The sequence below is a fragment of the Dendrobates tinctorius genome, unplaced genomic scaffold, assembly GCF_039654945.1.
Source record: "Dendrobates tinctorius isolate UK_male_01 unplaced genomic scaffold, ASM3965494v1 ptg000029l, whole genome shotgun sequence".
NCBI lineage: Eukaryota > Metazoa > Chordata > Amphibia > Anura > Dendrobatidae > Dendrobates > Dendrobates tinctorius.
Window position 1 is genome coordinate 18,085,609 of NW_027361697.1, and position 19,093 is coordinate 18,104,701.

The 19,093-nt window shown below is 40.2% G+C and overlaps 1 protein-coding gene across 1 annotated transcript in view; it reads left to right on the forward strand.

The window, feature by feature from the left end:
• The first annotated feature begins 2,321 nt into the window (after positions 1–2,321).
• PLPPR4 (phospholipid phosphatase related 4) overlaps positions 2,322–19,093 on the forward strand; it is a 112,116-nt gene continuing 95,344 nt past the window's right edge. The window contains exon 1 of the mRNA XM_073571408.1: positions 2,322–2,910. Coding sequence (XP_073427509.1) covers positions 2,833–2,910 — 78 coding nt within the window. The 5' untranslated portion in view covers positions 2,322–2,832. The remainder of the gene's footprint in view (positions 2,911–19,093) is intronic.

Consider the following 19,093-nt stretch of genomic DNA (forward strand, 5'->3'; position numbering starts at 1 on the left):
CCCTGTCAAGTTTACAAGGTTAAGCTGAACAACCAGCAGAAATTGTATAAATGGAGCTAAAGTGATTGCCTTGAATTAATTATTTATGAATATCAGATTGTTGAAGGAACTATTCACAGGACCCTCTTTGCCATGTACCAGACGTGCCAAAGCTCCATACAAGGTGTAGTGGCCAGCACATACATATTGATGACCTATCTATTGAGTATTAATATAAGATTGGTGGGGGTTCGACACGTCACCCTATTGATTAAATGATATCTGCTCAGTGTCTGGATTTAAGCAATGTATTGAGCAGAATATTAAGTACTGCAGTTTATCTTCAATTCAACTGAATTGCTGTTTGATGGGGTGCTGGATGTCTGTGATGTGTATACAGCAGTTTTAATGTCTCCTATATGATGTGTATGCAGCAGTCTCGATGTCTCCTATGTGATTCATACTGCAGAGCTTCCACTGTTTGAGTTCCTTAAATGTAACGTGAGCACTGAGGTGAGGAGATCTACAGTGTTATATACATCTTCTTTATTCAATATGATTTACTGCTGTGAATTCTTTACGAAACTTATCACAAAGAGTCACCTGCGCTCCAGACTGATGCAAATCTGGAAAAGTAGTATGAGAAGTAACATTAACAACATCACCTAACATCACACCTCATCAAAGAGAAGCAGCTCCAGCTGTCACATTGAGCTAAATGTTTGACCAACAAGGCAATTTTCAAGTTGACAAGTTTATACAGCCTACGAACGATGAATATCAAAATGGCCCATGCCAGATAAAAGGCTCCCAACCCCTTCTCTAAACTATTAATTCATCACATCTCCCTTGCCTCTTCCGAGATGGTGCTGGCGGCGCATGCGCAGTAGCGGCTATTGGCAATCTGATAGATGCTACTGCGCAGGTGTCGACTGCATCGTCTTGGAGGAAACAATTGTTTTTTCCTCTAGCAATATGGTGCCACTGGAACCTGTGCAGTAGCATCTATCAGATCGCCGATAGCTACTACTGTGAAGGCGCGGCAAGTACCATTTTGATTTATTTTTTTAATGAATTTATTTATGCTAGCAAATAAAATAATTAAATGCACATTACACATGCGATCAGGCTGCAGTGCAGTTGCCACCTGCCTGCTACAGGTGATTTTTTTCTCAATATATATACAGTATAATATTCATTATGTATAATAGGGGGCAGGTCAGTGAGGGATCAGTGACCTATCAGAAGTCATACAGATGAATAGCTAAGCAGAGCACCACATAAATACCCCCCACAGGACGCCCCAGAGGACGGGCATGTCATTAACTCAAAACTGAAATTAAAGATTAAACAACAACCACAAAATGGATTTCATCAACCAAGTTATCATTTTAATCAGTATAACAGCGCAAACCTGACACTGTAGGTTACTCAGCACAATCCTGATGACCTGTTTCCTTTAAGATCTTAGCCCTTTTAATGGCATTTACAAAAGGGCATGACTCACATGATTTTCTGGGGCATGTCTTTAGGCTGCTTTGAATTATTATTTGGTGAGCCACACACCGTCGTAAAGTCCATAAAAATGAGCACAAAATACAAAGCCCATATCGCTGGAACTTTTTGGCGGGTTCGGAAAAAACAAAAACAGAATACTCCGTGGGGCAGTGGAACTAAAATGAGAGAAAAAAACTGGCCACTTCTAACCAGGTCACAGGCCTTTCATCAAGCGTATCATGTTGAACAGGACACCCAAAGTAATAGTAGCTGCAGAGCGGAATAAAACATTTTATTTTGGTTTTTAGTTTTGCCTCTCTGTTGCAGAGATAATAGAAACCAAAGTATTGGCACCTAATGAGATAAATGTTGGGGGTCATTAGATTGCAACTCATACAGGGAGAAGAAGTACACGCCCCCAGTGATATCTCTCTGATAACACCCACTTGGACTTAACTAAAGTTAACTCATTAGGCCCCAAATTCTTTGATTGCTAATCTCTCTGCAATGGAGAGGAGAAATAACAAAAAAAAGTAAAACGTTTTATTCTGCTCCGCAGCTCATATTATATCAATGTGAAAAAATGTGGTGATAGTTACATCGATAGACAAATAATACCTAGCTCGTTATCTATCGATATTTCATTTCCCATAATTATAATAAAATTCTCCCAAAATGATGATTAGCAAGTGTCTGCACAGGTTCCTATCTGAAAGGGAGATGATCAGTTAGATAAAAAAAAAAGCAATATGAATAGCACATGACTAGTTAATAAAAGGGTTAAATTAAATTCCCGGTGTGGTCTCTTGACCGCTAAGTAAGTCCCTCTGGCTTTCAGTGGCATCTCCTTCTGCATCATCTATTAGGTGGAAGGATTGATCAGATTGGAGCATCCTCCATCACCTCCAGCACACACAACCCCGGGCATTTTCTCCTTTTGCTCTCTGTGGCTCCTTTGACGTCAGACCCACAGACAATAAGCCGTGCATTCTAATGATAAAGTGAATAGGAGCTTATGGGGAGAGGGGGGTTTTGCTTAGCAGCCATTACTGTTTCTGCAAGGCGTAATGAATAATTTTCTTTGACTGTGTGGGAACTTGAATTGCTGCAAGGGAGAGGGGGAAAAAAAGGAGAGAGAAGAAGAGAGAGAGAGAGGAGGGGGTGAAAAGGAGAGACTGAGCTAGAGGGAGAGAGGAGAGACAGAAGGAAAAAAAAAAAAAAAAAGAAAATGCTGCTGCACACTCCATAGGTGGCACTAGGGAATGGTACATCAACACTGAGCTTTAGGTTTGCAAAAGGGAAAATCATTTTGAATCCTCCTGCCTGAAAGAGAGGGAACGGCTGATAAAAACAAACATGTCTGCGAAGGAAAGGCAAAAAATGAGGGTGACAAAAGACAGCGTCACCTTGCTACCGTGTTTTTATTTTGTGGAGGTAAGTGACAAGAGAATCCTATTGCTTTCATTGCATGTTCCTGTTTGCATGGTCCTTCTGTCTTAAAATTGGGATTTTTTTTGTCCCATGCTGGAAAATTTGCTTGAATGACTGAATGAAGATCTGCATCTATGTGTCTCTGTATCACAGGCTGGAGGTTACATGTTGGGTAGAATGGTGTGCATTTTCAGAAAACTGTGGAAACCATCACAATGTAGGTGATGTGCATAGACTAACGATCAATAGATAGATATTGTAAAGCTTTGCTAATAAATGTGCCAGCAGTGTAATCCAGATATATTCTTATGCATTTCATATTGGTGATACATGCATGTTACATGTCATCCTCTACCTGCTGGATCAGAGGCTGACATATGCCATAAGGCTGTACAACGTCGATGAAGAAGATTAATGTATTTTGGATGTAATTGTAAAGCTGTTTGTGGAAATAGACATTTTAGCTTTGGAATATGTACATTATTGGTGCCTAGTGGTTTTTTCTTTCCTGGCACTCAGCCTTTTTTGTTACTGTACATATTGTTGACGACTTGTCTGGGTTTTCCGAAATTACGCGCACATATACTGTATCCATATAGATGACAGATATCCATGATCACATGGAAGGATAGGAAGGATTCATGATCTTAGAAGCAAGATTAGATATTGAGTTATATGGGAATGAATGAAGGTCACATATGGTTGCTTGTTTTGGAGGCCAAGCTGAATGTGCTGGAATATTCATCAATAATTTCAACCCGGTAGTTGCTATGTATAGGGGAGTTCAGCGACAGGCCACATATACTGTCATTGATGTCACGTTCTAACATGTGATGTGGCCCTGTTGGAGAAAAAGGGAGGACTTACAGGTTTCTCAACATCTGCCTTGTAGTGTAATCTAGTATCTATCTACCTATCTATCTATCTGTCTATCTATCCCCAATAATTTATCTTTTCCACTACTAGGAACACAGGCCTACATTATTACAAGATACTACACATCATAGTAGTAGATCAGTGGAGAAAGCAAGGATGATGTATATAACACACTCAAAAAAAATGAAAAACAAACAAATAAAAAAATCAGCTCACCACTCAAAAGATCCAAAGTAAGAATGCCTGTAGCACCGCAGGATTAAACATGTGAAGAAATAAGACGAAATAAAGTGTGTAAATTGTCCGTAAAAATAAGAACTTTATTCGGAAGTATAAAAAATTCATAAAAGACTCAACTGTGTGCATGGGTTTACATCAGTGAGCAAGATCTTTAACTTGCACTTACCGGAAGCACGTCCCTAAAACCCGCCCATCGGTGACCCCATTACATTGGCATGACAACCAGAGGTCTCCAGCAGACCTCTATGGATGTCATAGCCAGATTGCTATGAGTCCGCCCAGTGGTCAGCGCTCATAGCAAGTGAGCATTTCTGCTACATACAGGCAATCTGATCATTGCCTGTATGTAGCAGAGCAGATCAGAGAACTACAGCTTCTAGTCTCTCATGGAGACTATTGAAGCATGCAAAAAGTAAAAAAAAAAGTTTTTAAAAATATTTTAAAATAGTTCAAATTACCCCCTTTCACCCCATTCAAAATAAAAAAATATATATACAAATTTGGTATTGCCGTGTTCAGAATTGCCCAATCAATATGAATAAATTAACACAATCGTTAACGGCGTAAGGAGAAAAAAGTAGAAAACGTCAGAATTACGTTTTTTTGGTCGCCGCAACATTGCATTAAAATGCAATAACATATCCACACCAAAATTGTATCATTAAAAACGCCAGTTCAGCACGCAAAAAATAAGCCCTCACCCAGCCTCAGATAACAAAAAATGGAGACGCTACGGGTCTTGGGAAAATGGCACAATTTTTTTTAACAAACTTTGGAATTTTTTTTCACCACTTAAATAAAAACAAACCTAGACATGTTTGGTGTATATGAACTAGTAATGACCTGGAGAATCATAATGGAAGGTCAATTTTTAGCATTTAGTGAACATGGTAAAAAAAATAAATAACTGTGGGACTGCACTTTTTTTGCAATTTCACTGCACTTGGAATTTTTTTCCTGGTTTCCAGTAAACAATATGAAACAACCAATAGTGTCGTTCAGAAGTGCAACTCGTCCCGCAAAAATCAAGCCCTCACATGGCCATTTTGACCAAAAAATATAAAAAAGTTATGGCTTTGGGAAGAGGGGGAGCAAAAAAAAAATACCCCTGGTTGTTAAGGGGTTAAGTAAGCCATTCCATCGAACAGGTGCAAGGAGAAACTAGGCCTTTGATCTTTATCCCTTACAGTGGCATGTAAAAGTTTTGGCATCCCTGGTAAAAATTACTGTTTTTGTGAACAGTTAAGCAAGTTGAAGATTAAGTGATCTCTGAAACCTTAAAGTTAAAGATGACACATTTCCTTTTGGGGGGACAAAAACAAAAAAATATATATTTCCATATTTTACATTTTAAAAATTACAAAAAAGAAAATGGTATGAAGCAAACGTTTGAGCACACTGCATAGTTAGTACCAAGTAGCACCCCCATTTGAAAGTATCACAGCTTGTAAATGCTTTTTGTAGCCAGACAAGAGTCTTTCAATCATTTTTGAGGGATTTTCATCCATTCTACCTTGGAAAATTCTTCCATTTCTGTAAGATTCCTGAGTTGTCTTGCATGGACTGATCTTTTGAGGTCCAGCCACAGATTTTCAATGATGTTCAGAATAGGGGAGTCTGAAGGCCATTGTAAAACCTTCAGCTTGCGCCTTTTGAGGTAGTCTATTGTGAATTTTGACATGTGTTTAGGATCATTTTTCATTTATAGACACCATCATCTTTTCAACTTCAGCTTTTTTTTTACAAATTATTTAATTGAATCCCTTCTTCCCTCTACTCATGAAATGTTTCTCGTGCCATTCGCTGCAACACAGCACACACAACATGATTGATCCACCTCCATGCTTTACTGATAGCGAGATGTTCTTTTCCTGAAATTCTGTGCCCTTTTTTCTCCACACAATCCTGTGATCATTGTGGCCAAAAAGTTCTATTTTAACATCAGGCTTGTTTAGATGTTATTTCACATACTTCTGAAGCTGAATTATATGGTGAGGACACAGGAGAGATTTTCTTCTGATGACTCTTTCATGAAAGCCATATTTGTGCAGGTGTCTCTGAAAAGTAGAACAATGTACCACAACTCCAGAGGCTGCTGAATCTCTGTGAACGTCTTTTGCCTTCAGACATTCTGATTTGCCTCTCTAGAAATCCTCTGAGCAGCTCTTACTGAAATTTTGCTTGGTCTTCCAGACCTTATCTTGACCTCCACTGTTCCTGTAATTAATAAATGGCAGTTAACATTTCAAACTGAGAAAAGGGCAACTTGAAAATGCTTTGCTATCTTCTTATAGCTTTTAGGCCTTGCAGAGATCATTTCATCTTCAGCTTGCTTAACTGTTCACAAAAACAGTAATTTTGACCAGAGGTGCCCAAACTTTTACATGCCACTGTATACAGGAAACTGGACTTACGCATGGTAACCTGGATTGTGTCCACAGAGTAGTTGAGGATCGGTGAAGCTGACTAACAGAGGATAATTAGAACGCCAAGTCAAGAAAAAATTTGAGTTGAGTAGTCAAAACACAAGCCGAGATAAAGGACGTGAATAAATAGGCAGTGAAGAAGATGTGAACAAGCAAAAGTATAACCTATAACTGGCAGCCAGAGTCTGATTTTGTGGGTTTAAATAGTGAGGAGCCCCATCTATGGATCCTGGGAAAGAGCTAATTACACTAATAGCAAACCCTCTACTGCAAAACACAGGTGAATTTTAGGAAGGATCTTTCAGATAGGTCCTAGCCATCCAAATGTTTAACTGAAACATGCTACCATTGCCTAGCATCATCCACAGTTTTACTAGTGACAATGACAGAGGTTGTAGGAACATGTCTAGAGACAGATGATATAAAAGATCTAGAACTTTACAAAGGATGGTCCTCAATTAAATTAAAAAAATGAATATTCGTAGCAATAATTTATGTCCTGTCCTGGTTTTCTTTCTAGTTGTTCTTACCTATAAAATTATCTGAACCTTTCACTGCTGACTAACCTTTTTGAGCATTTATTCATCTGTGAAGGATGCTTCCGAAATTGTATGCAAGGTTCTATCGGTTATCGCTGAAGTTAACAAACCACCAAAAAATTAATATGTGACATGAAAGTGTGAAAAAACAGCCATATATGGAAATAAAAATGTGCATGAGAGCAGATTTTTTTTTTAGGAGACAAATGTGTTTATCGTGCTTGACGCCCACCTGCATAGTTCTAATGCTGAGTACAGGTTTGTAAGGAAAAGAAGCAGACTTATTATTAAAAACCATTAAGACTGAAATTAGCAGAACTGATCGATGAGCTGAAAGTTGCACCCAGGCTTGGGTAAAAGCATGAGTCATATGCCCCTCTGCCAAGCAGATTGTACAGTCAGGCTAAACTCATATCTAGAGAGCAAGTGGATGCAACACTAAGGGAATACATGTGCTTTGTATTTATATCATTGATCTAGTCAAATCAGACCAAACTTGGAAATGACATCATTTCATGTGAAAAATGCTAAAGAACAAAAGGTGCCTGACCACGTGCTATGGTCCATTTTAGAAGAGATAGCACATGTATGCTAAAAATGGAGATGTGATTGACATCTGATAAGTTGTTCATTGAGTAGGTGGCAGGTCATGGTATAGATTTTACATTGGAGTCTAGGGAACTGAAAATTTCAGAAATAGAAAGGCAAAATTTGGAAGAATAAGCAATGGAAATCAGACTAACAACATTGACAGATCCCAATAGGATCCAAAGAATTATTTTCCAATAACAGAGATTTACAGAGCAGGATGGTTACTGGTTACTATAAGGCGGCATTTACACATCCAATTTTTACGTACGAATGTTATCCTTGTTTTTTATAGATGGCATTCATACCTGTGATAGTCTATAGGGCCATTCACAGACAGAGACATCCATGAAAAATTGAGGAGATCTGTCCAATTTCGATCCAAGAGTCGGAACAAAATTGGCAATGCAAGTCAATATTGGCTTCAGAAAAATACTTCAGCCCAAATTTGTGAAAAAAAAACCGAAAAAAAGTCTTTATTTTTGCAAATTCCAGAAAGTAATAACACACTTGAAATCCAATGTTTCCACCACTTATGATCTTTCTAAAGGCAGTCTGGAAATGAACACAATTGCTCCGCGGTGGTCAAATCAAGGAGTTCATGAAAAAATCAGACCGTATTCGGATGACATCTGATTGTGATCGGATTTTGTCAGACTGTCAAAATGGGTAAAATGGAGAAATTATATATTTTTTCATCTCTCCATATATGAGAAAATTGGATGATACTCAGACAACAGTCTGGTCAAACTCTGATCAGAATAATTTCTCCGTTTTTCTCTCGCGTGGAAACATCGGAAGTGTTAATGCGGTATGTCACTATTAATTACTCATGGGTGTAAAACTGAGTTTTCCTTCATAAGAGTAAGAATATTGGAAAGGATAAAAGCATGGAGCAGAAACTTTTGTAGACACATTCTTTAGAGTGGGTCAAGATTTTTCGCTATACTTAGGTTTATACTCAGCTTGCAACAAATTGGCAACATTGCATTCATACAGTATAAAACAATTAACACCTACCTAAGTCAGAGTATAATAAAAGTAGTCATGTGTCCTATGACTTTTAGATGATGACCCATAATGCCCATATCTGGCATCACCTGGCAGCAACAACTTGTCATTATCCACTGTTATATCACCATGGCACAAGGTCATAATGAACAGCTGAACCCCAGTAAGCAAACATATAATTTGGTTTGTTTGCTTTTTTAACCCCTTTCTGACATCAGACATAATAATCCATCCATGTGACCTGGGCCCATTTGACCACAGGCAGATTATTGCGTCTGCGCGATCGCCAGCACACACAGGTGGTGTCCGGGCAATCACTGTCGGGTGTCAGCTGACTCTGACCGCTCCTGGCACTTTATCCCCCGAAATGCTGTGATCAAACATGCTCACAGCATTCGGGTGCTGGCAGAGGGCTGACAGCCCCTCTGCCTTTAGATCGGAGACCCAGTGGAGTCCCGATGTCCTGGTGACCAGATATTGCCATGACGACATCCGGATCACCAGAGCTAGGAAACATGCAGATTATGCACAGTGCATGACCAACAAGTCTCTCTGTCAGTGCAGAGTGGACAGTTTCTACAGCATGTGGATGCAGCTGCATGTCCATGCTGTAGAAGCAATAAACCTGCAAAAAATTGTTCCATAGTGGGACAAAGTAAAAAAGTTAACAAAAAAAATTTAATTGTAAAATATTTTTAAAAAAATCAAAAATAATAATAAAAAACATCAAAAGATATTGTCCCTACAAATAAATATTTGAATGAAAAATATAAATATATACAATAGAAGTACACATATTTGGTATTATCACGTCCGCAACGACCCGACTTATAAAACTGTCGCACTAGTTAACCCCTTTAGTGAACACCATAAAAAATAAAAAAGCAAGGCAAAAAATAATGCTTTATCATCATACCGCTGAACTAAAAGTAGAATAAAACGGGATCAAAAAGATGGATATAGCTAAACATGGTACCGCTGAAAACGTCATTTTATCCCACAAAAAAAAGCCACCATACAGCTCCATCAGCAAAAAAAGTTATAGCTCTCAGAATGAGGCTAGTTTCACACTAGCGCTTTTGAGCGCAGCGACGGCCTGCGCACGGCCGCCGCTAAGCCCCGCCTCCACCGGTAGCTCTGCCTACCGGTGCATGACGCTGCATGCGTCCTGTATCCCCTATCTTTATCACTGGGTGCGCAGGCCGTGCGCAGTATGCATTTAGAGCCGCATGCGTCCTTTTGACGGTGCGCCGACCTGCGCCAAACGCAACCTGCTGCAGTTTGGTTGCGCTCGGCGCACCATCAAAAAGGCGCATGCGCCGCCAAACGCATACAGCGCACGGCCTGCGCCCCCAGTGATAAAGATAGGGGACGCAGGACGCATGCAGCGTCATGCCCCGGTAGGCGGAGCTACCGGCGGAGGCGTGGCAGGGGCGGGGCTTAGCGGCGGCCGTGCGCAGGCCGTCGCTGCGCTCAAAAGCGCTAGTGTGAAACTAGCCTAAAAGGATGCAAAAATAATTATTTTTTTATAAAAAATAAATAAAACCAATTTTTCCCCTACTGTTCATTTTTCATTTTGCGTTCCAAAGATCGCCGTAATACTCAGCTCACATTTATACTGCGCTCTGCGTTGAGCCTTTACACCAGGGTTTCCATGTAACTCTCTGAAATACATGATTCAGACGGATCCTCTGGCGGAAAATTCCCTATAATGAGACAGATCGAGGCACCGTGATGCCGTCTGACCTGTGATCTGACGGTGTCTGTCTTTTTAGTTTTGTGCACTTCTGAAAAGAAGGACACCACTAAACAGAGGCCATATGGAGACCAGAGTAACTCTGCTGCCTCATTATAGTGAATGGATTCCTCGTGATTTTCATCTGAACCACGTCGCTCAGATTTAGATGGAAACCCCAAAGTAATTGCTCAGTGAGAGTGCCAGATAAATAAAGAAGGGAAAAGGGCGCACTACCATATGTAGTAGAAAAAGATGCAAATGTAATAACACCTAGTATGGATAATAACCATGAACTGGATTGAAGAAAGACTAAATCAAAAAATAGTGAGCACATCCACATAATGGCTAAAAATAGAAATCTTTATTTAGACATCTGAGACACAGCAAACCTTAAAACCACTTAAAAAACATGTATAATAACACGGCAAATAAACCACACCCCTGAGGGTGGAATAGTGTGGGACGTAATAAACAATGAACCAAATGGGCCAAGCAATGAGAAGCACATATGCTATAAATAAGCTGAAAAATATCCACAATATAACATGCAAAGTGAAATATACACATTCACAAATGGGGCATGATGAAGATTAGAAAACATGTAAACAACAAGTATAATGAATAAACTGAAACATCATACTCCCAATAATATTACACGCAAAATTGCAGGACATGCTCTGGGCATATGTGAGATGTAATGTGAACACAGGATTTAAATCCAGACATCAAGGCATGTGTATAGAGGTAGATGGTAAAAAATCCCAAAATTATTTGATGCATACAACCTGTAGTATATAATCTGCGGGTGCAGCAGAATGCAAAAGGGAATGGTAGTTGGCTGTCTAGTGACGTCGCGGCCGCCTGGTCGGTTCAAGAGAGGCTCATGTATAGAGCCGAAATAAGTATAAAGTCCCAGTGAGAAAGTGGTGTGGGAAAAGCCCCACGCATACCGCTGCTGCGAGCAGCTTCGTCAGGTGAAGTTTTATTTATAGCATATGTGCTTTTCATTGCTTGGTCTATCTATTCTTAGCCATTATGTGGATGTACACACAATTTTTTGGTTGGTCTTTCTTCTCTCCAGCTTCAAGTCATTCCACAAAAAAAGCAAATCCCCACTCATGTCTGTCGTCTGTGAGCAGAAATGTTAGTGGTAGTACAAAGGCTCTGGAAAAGCGAAATGGCTCCTCACCCGCCAAAAGAAATTCAGTAAATTCTGTGCTCCCAAATCCAAATGCCCCTCTCTCTTCTGAGTCCCATAGTGTACCTAAACCACACATAGCATCCACGTTTGGCTTTTCTGAAGCAATGAGAGCCCTCCTAACTTATGGATGCATGCCTCCAGAAGCATGGGCTGGGCATAACGTACTGGTGACTGCAACATACTGGTCACTAAAGCGGCAGTTTGCAATTTTCACTCGGCAACATTCATTGCTGCTTGTTTCTGGAAAATAACCATGGAGTCAAAATCAGCACTACACCTGTAGATAAATTCCCAAAGGGGATAATTTCCAAATGGGGTTAATTGAGGAGGGATTCTGCTCTTCTAGCAATTAAGTGCTCTGTATATGGAGACCACAAACTCTTCTAGGAAAATCTTCACTCCCTTAGGCAAATAGCGCTCCATTCCTCCTGAGTCTCACCGTATGGCTAAGTAGTACTGTACAGCCACATATGGGGTATTGCCACATTCAGTATAAATTGTGGGACAAATTTTGGTGCCATTTCTACCCACTTCTTGTGTGAAAATGTAAAGTCTGGGGCTAAAACTAAATTTTGATGATAAAAATGTAGTTCTTTCTTCTTCCCTGCTCAATGGTATAAAATTCTGTGACACATTGTTGGCAGCGGATTATTTAGGATACTCTCCAAGCATGTGACAACATAGCTTCTTTATTCAGGAACAAACAGGAACAATATATGATAAGCTTAACACATCAGGAATAAATCATTTGGGTGTCTCTATCTGTGCAGCATCTGCAGCAGGCTGCTTCTCTCATACACTGACACAGGAAAAACAGGAAATACAGTCACATGCTCGTCCTCTGTGACCCTCTGGGAGTTTTTTTTTGTTCTAACTTTATAAACATCATACAAATCTAGCAACTAAACGCTCATAGATAAGAATGGAGTTGTTGCACCAAACATATTCCAACACACACCCGTGGTGTCAATATGATCATCTTACCCCTAGATTAATTAACTGAGACGTGTAGTCACTTATGGGTGGTTCTGCTGTTCTGGTACCTCATGGGCTCTCACACTGGGTCATGGTACCTGCAAACCATAACATTAAAATCTGGCGCTCCTTACCTTCTGAGCTTTGCACTGTGCCTGAAAAATATTTCTTGATTACATGTAGGATACTGGGGCACTCAGCAAAAATGGACCTCAGTTTGATATAAAAAAAATTCTATTTGCCCTTAGAAAAATTAAAAACTTGGGGCTAAAACAACATTTTTGTGAGGAAAATGTGATTTTATTATTTTCACGGCTCAACATTATAAACTTCTGTGAAGCATCTGGTGTTCAAGGTGCTTGCCGTGCATCTAAATACATCCCTTGAGGGGTCTATTTTCCAAAATGGTGTCACTCGTGGGGGTTTCTACTGTTTAGGCACATCAGGGGATCTCCAAATGGGACATGACGTCCGCTATTGATTCCAGGAAATTTTACATTTAAAAAGTCAAATGGCGCTCCTTCCCTTCCGATCCCTGCCATGCACCCAAACAGTGGTTTTCTCCCTCATATGGGGTATCGGTGTACTCAGGAGAAATTTCACAACAAATTGTATAGTGCAGTTTCTTCTGTTACCCTTATGAGAATGCAATATTTTGTGCTGAAAACATATTTGTGGGGAAAATTAGATTTTTTTTAAACGTTATAAACTTCTGTAAAGTACCTGAGGGTTCAATGTGCTCACCACACATCTATTTCAGTTGCCTGAGGGGTGAAGTTTCCAAAATGGTGTTATTTGTGGGGGATTTTCACTGTTTAGGCTTATCAGAGGCTCTCCAAATGCGAAATGACAGCAGCCAATTGTTACAGCAAATTTTGCATTCAAAAAGTCAAATCGCGCTCCTTCTCTTCCAATCTCTGCTGCGTGGCCAAACAGTGTTTTTTTTTCCCTCATATGGGGTATCAGCATACTCAGGAGAAATTAGACAACAAATTTTGTGGTCCATTTTTTTCCTGTTACCCTTGTAAAAATAAAAAAAATGGATCTGAAGTCAATTTTTTGTGAAAAAAAGTTTGTTATTTTTTTTGCAAAAAATTCCTGTGAAGCACCTGAAGGGCTGATAATGTGGTTTTGAGCACCTTGAGTGGTGCAGTTTTTAGAATGGTGTCACTTTTAGGTATTTTCTGTCATATAGGCCCCTCAAAGTCACTTCAAATGTGAGGTGGTCCCTAAAACATGCTTTTGTAAATTTTGTTGGGAAAATGAGAAATCGCTGGTCAACTTTTAACCCTTATAACTTCCTAACAAAAAAAATTGGGTTCTAAAACTGTGCTGATGTAAAGTAGACATGTGGAAAATGTTATTTATTAACTATTTTGTGTGACATAGCTCTGTGATTTAAGGGGATGAAAACTCAAAGTTTGAAAAATTGCAAAATTTTCCACACTTTTGCCAAATTTCCATTTTTTTCACAAATAAACGCAAGTTATATGAATGAAATTTTACCACTATCATGAAGTACAATATGTCATGAAAAAACATTCTCAGAATCACCAGGATCCGTTGAAGCGTTCCAGACTTATAATCTCATAAATTGACAGTGGTCAGAATTTAAAAACATTGTCCCCGTCATTAATGTGCAAACCACCCTCGGGGAGGGGGGTAAAGGTAGCTGAGTGCATGGGCAAAACAGGACATTCCTTTCAAGTTGCAATCAAACTTATTCAACCTTCATTGCAATAAAGTTTATTATCAAAATTTTCAAAATGTTCTGCTGTTAGCAATAAACCAATCAAACTAGACCAAATAATATAGCTCAACTCAGCTAATATAATAAGAGATTTCTCAAAATTCACCACACAGTGGCACTTTTACTGTGTTATGCAGTCTCACAAATATTCTACCACTTCACCATAAGGTTTTTAGCATTTATTAGTGAATTATAGGCCAGTTTGTTAAGGAGTCTTTTGGGCAGACCCGTATTAAAAAAACAAAACAAAAAAAAACAATTCCTATTCATTTCTATTGTAAAAAAAGCTTGTTGTTCATAAGTTTATTGTGTTGAGCATTTTTTTCCACTTCAGGTTTTTAAAAACATCTGGTCGCGTCACTTCCTTGAACCTGCTCCTGATGGAATGTACTCCAGACTAGCCACTGTTTAATCAAATAGCAGCAAAAAAAAAACCCTTTAGGAAAAATATGCTTTCAAAACAGCCTTTGGGTATGTGCACACGGAGTCTTTTAGATGCTGGCAACACCACCGAGCTTTTCCAGGTAAATCCCCTTTCCGGATTCTTTCCTAAAATTGCTATGTATGTGTTCAGTTTTTAGTTACCTCTTGAAACTACTTCAGAGTTCAGAAACTATGAAGTGTTTTAAAGAAATAGCATGCTCATTCTTCAGTTAGATTATAGTTTATCTAATAGAAAAAAAGACGCTGGTGACAGAACCACCAAACGGACAATGGCGTCATCAAACCCACAATAACAAAACCTTAGCAGGGGCACCTCAATGATGTTGTGTGCACATACCTTAGGGTATATGAACACAGAGGTTTTTTTAGGAGGTTTTGGAGCAGAAGCTGAGTAGAAACTTTCCAAGCCCTCCTCTAAGGGCAGAGACACACTGGCGTATTTTTCGTCCGAGAATCGCATTGCAAAACTCACACTGGCCGGCACCTCTCCTGACCTGAGCTTGACAGCTGCATAGTAATCTATCATGCTGTCATGCTCAGGTCAGAAGAGGTGCCGGCCAGTCCGTGCTATGCAATGCGATTATCGCATGAGAAATTTGGCAGTGTGACTCCAGCCTAAATCTCAAAACTCATCAAAAACTTTGAGTTTCCACCTAGTTTGTGCTCCAAAAACTCTGCAAAAAGACTCTATGTGCACATTCCCAAAGGGCATGCAGGTTTTTTTTTTAGGAAGTTTTGGAGCAGACACTGAGTGGAAGCTCTCCAAGTCCTCTTCACAAAATTAAAGCTACTAAAAAATCTGTTGGTTACACTCAGTGCACATGATGTCTTTTCAAGCAGGGTGGAATGGCAGATACCACCTGAACACCTTTCAAAGAAAGGTTCAAAGAATGAACTCATGCATTTCTATGGGAAAAATATTTGGTGTACACATGTTCATTTTTTCATTACTTCTGTTAACTGCTTCAGGGTTTGGAAACCCTAGAGCAGTTAAAATGAAGTATCGTATCATTCTTTGGGTGGTTTCTGCTCAGAAACCACATGCTTGCTTAAAAGAACATATAGCAAAAAGACATCAGCTACATTTTCCTGAAGAGTCTTCCTGAATGAAGGCTCTGGCGGTTGTGCTGGTATATAAAAGACATCGTGTGCACGAAGCCAGTTTCTGCTCCAAAATGTTTTTCAGGTGGGTTTGGAGCTGATTCACTCTGAAACCTACTGGAAAAAGCACTAACAAAACCCTCAAAAGAATGAACATATATTTCTATGTAAAAGAGACATGTAGTTGTTCATATGTTCAGACTTTTGAGTGTCCGTTACCTGCTTGAGGTTTCCAGAGACACTAACCATTATTGAGGCATCTTCACCTTGGAAAGTACTCCATATTGCTTGCTCACATGACCGTATAACATGGCTGAGTGCTGTGCCGATGCTTTATTGGATAGCACTTGGTCCAGTGTTCTAGTACGGGACCGTGCAGATCTGCAAATTTTTTCTCATGTTGATTTGGAATGAGAAAATAATCTCAGCATGACTCGATTACGCTCATCCATACAAGTCTATAGGTGCACGTGAAACGCGGACTGCACTCAGATTTAATCCATCCCAGTGTGGTGCGATAACCGTGGGCAATGGAGGAGATGGAGAAATTAAGTTCTCCATGTTCTCCACAACTGTGCTTGCGATCCTCTCATGCGAGAGAATCGGATAACACAAAGGTGACACTCTGATTGAACTTTGACAGAGATGGATCAAAGTGACATTAGCGTAATGAGCTCAATTCTCTGGTATAAGAGAATCGATGGCCGTTTGACCCCAGCCATAATTTTAAAAAAAAAGGGGCCTCTGAAACCCTGATAATGGGGTGCACTGTCTTGTATGGAGCAGAGGTGCTCATGCTTGACATCTGTGCCATTCAATGTCTAAAGAACAGAGAAAGTTGAGTACCATGATTGGCTATTTCCGGCAATCCCATTGACAGTGGATGGAGCGGAGGCTGAGCATGCCTGCCTTCACTCTACATTCAAAATGGAGATCTTAGGATTAGTGGGGTTCTTGGCAGTCAGGCACGCAGTTATCAGCAAGTTATCCTTTATCCTACAGACCGGGATAACTTATTATTTTTGTGAATACCCATTTAAAGGGTTTGTCCACGACAGGAAGAATCCCTTCTCAATTATAATATTCCTCCACATGAAATGAAAACAACTTATTCACACCTTCGGTGTCTGCATGTTTCCACAAATGTTTGCACCTGGTCTCCCGGGGCTTGCGTAACTTTGTTATATGAGTATAAGTTGTTTCCATTTTATGGGGCTGAATATATTAATTAAGAATTGGTTGTCTGAGCAGTGGCTGCAGTGATCTCATGAGTACTATGACACTTTCAAACTCAAACAGCTGATGAGACAGGGTTTCATGCCCCTAACAAATCCTATAACAATGAACAAATTGATTGACTGCAAATCAAATTCATGTCAAATTATAGGAGATTTGAACAATTTGTTACTAAATTTCCATGAATAGACGAAAAAATTGGACATTGCCATTTTTATTTTCCACAAAAGTAAAAGATTACATCAGCCAGCTAAAGCTCACATGAGCTCAAGTGCACCCATACGCGTTTCCCCATAATGTTTCACAACTATCACATGATATTGGAGCACCGCCAGGGCCATGGGGTACTCGGTACCTGGCCGGTTCTTAAAAGGATGTGTCACAACAGCAGTGACCCGGGCCGTGGCCCTGGGCATCCAATGAAAAATGATGATTAAGAGGAAATAAAGTTTATAAGAGATGATTCGTGACGCCACCTGTGGTACTCGGCTAAGGATGGCCGATGCTGCTTAAAGAGACTGCTGGGGCTGATGGTGATGCAGCAGAGTTGATACAGCTCTCCACAGGTAGAGCTTAGTCCCAGGGCAATTGTATTGTTAAAAATGGTGATGATGGATGTAGTGCAAGGTGGATGGCATAGTAAATAACTCTGAGGACACAGCAGGGTGCAGTTTCCACACTTTTACTCACGGTTTGAAGTGCAGGCCAGGGCTCTAGTTACAGATGACAATAGAGGTCCGGGGAGCCTGGAAGTAACTTAAGATCCACTATGCCAGATGGGTTTTGAGACCTCCTTACTGTGCTGTCCTCTGAGGTACTTGCTGCCTAAAGCTATGCTCAGTTCTCTGTTCCTTATTGTTCTGAAGTACTTGCCCATATGGCAGGCAGCTTGAGCCTATTGCAGATGTCATTCCTTTTTGGCGGCTCTGGGCTCTGGTCTGCTGCTGTGCCTTCGGGTGTTTGCTGGGCCAGGAGACCTGCAATCCTCTGCCCTCTGGATTTAGCTGCTGGGACTGTTGTACTCGTCAGCCACGGACTCCGGCGTCCTGCTTCTAGCACTGTACTCTGAGGTGAGCTTGGTCACAGCTCCACTCCCCAGATTCTCTTTCACTTCTCTCTTCACTCAGACACTGCCTCTCTCAGTCCCAGACACTGACTGACTGACCCCTCCTCCAGGCCAGAACTAATGGAGAAGCTCCCCTGAAACCGGGTTTAGAGCTCCCCCTTCTGATCTGGAGTCAGGAAAAGTGTTAGATGTAAGTGTTATCTGGTCAGGGAACCCCTCCTTGCTTCCGGGCATGTCATCACCCTCCGTGAGGGTGGCAATGCCACTGTGGCAACCGGACTTCTGGGGTGCCACAATATCATATAGCACAGCCAATCTGGAAGGACTATAGCCTGTATAAAAGTCAAGGAAGGAAATGCAACAGCCATTTTAGGTTGACTCTGGATAGTGAGTGGATATCAGAGCTCACAGCTCAGCAATAGAGAAGAGGAGAAAAATCAATAAAATATTAGTCAAATGTTGCAAACATTGTGTGTGTTATACAACTGAAGCAGTGAAGAAGATGGGTATAGTGTTCTGCATATAATAGAAAGATTCATTTGCTAAGGAAAGAGAGATATGAGAGGTGTCAACAGACCCACTGTGATTGATCAGTAATATAGTGTAGTTGGCAGCATGCCTTGCTGCATTTTAATTACAATTACGGTACTTTTTTTCATTCTTTATACACTAGGAAGCAGCAAGACAACGCAATATTTCTTACTGAAAAAGAAAACTAAACTGCACTCAGACATTTAACTACTCACTGAATGTCAGCCATGACATGACACAAACCACTTTTTTGTACACCTCCCTACCTATCTAGCAGTTCTTACATCTTTTTGGGAAGGGTAGAATCATTGTTTTACCAAAATTACAAAAAAAAATTACAATAAATCCAGACATTAGCTGTGCATGTCTGTATTGGCACATCTGGGGTTTTTTTCTCGTCCAGTTTGATACACATACATGTCAAACAAGTTGACCTCCTCCTTTTCCTCATGATCATCTTTCTG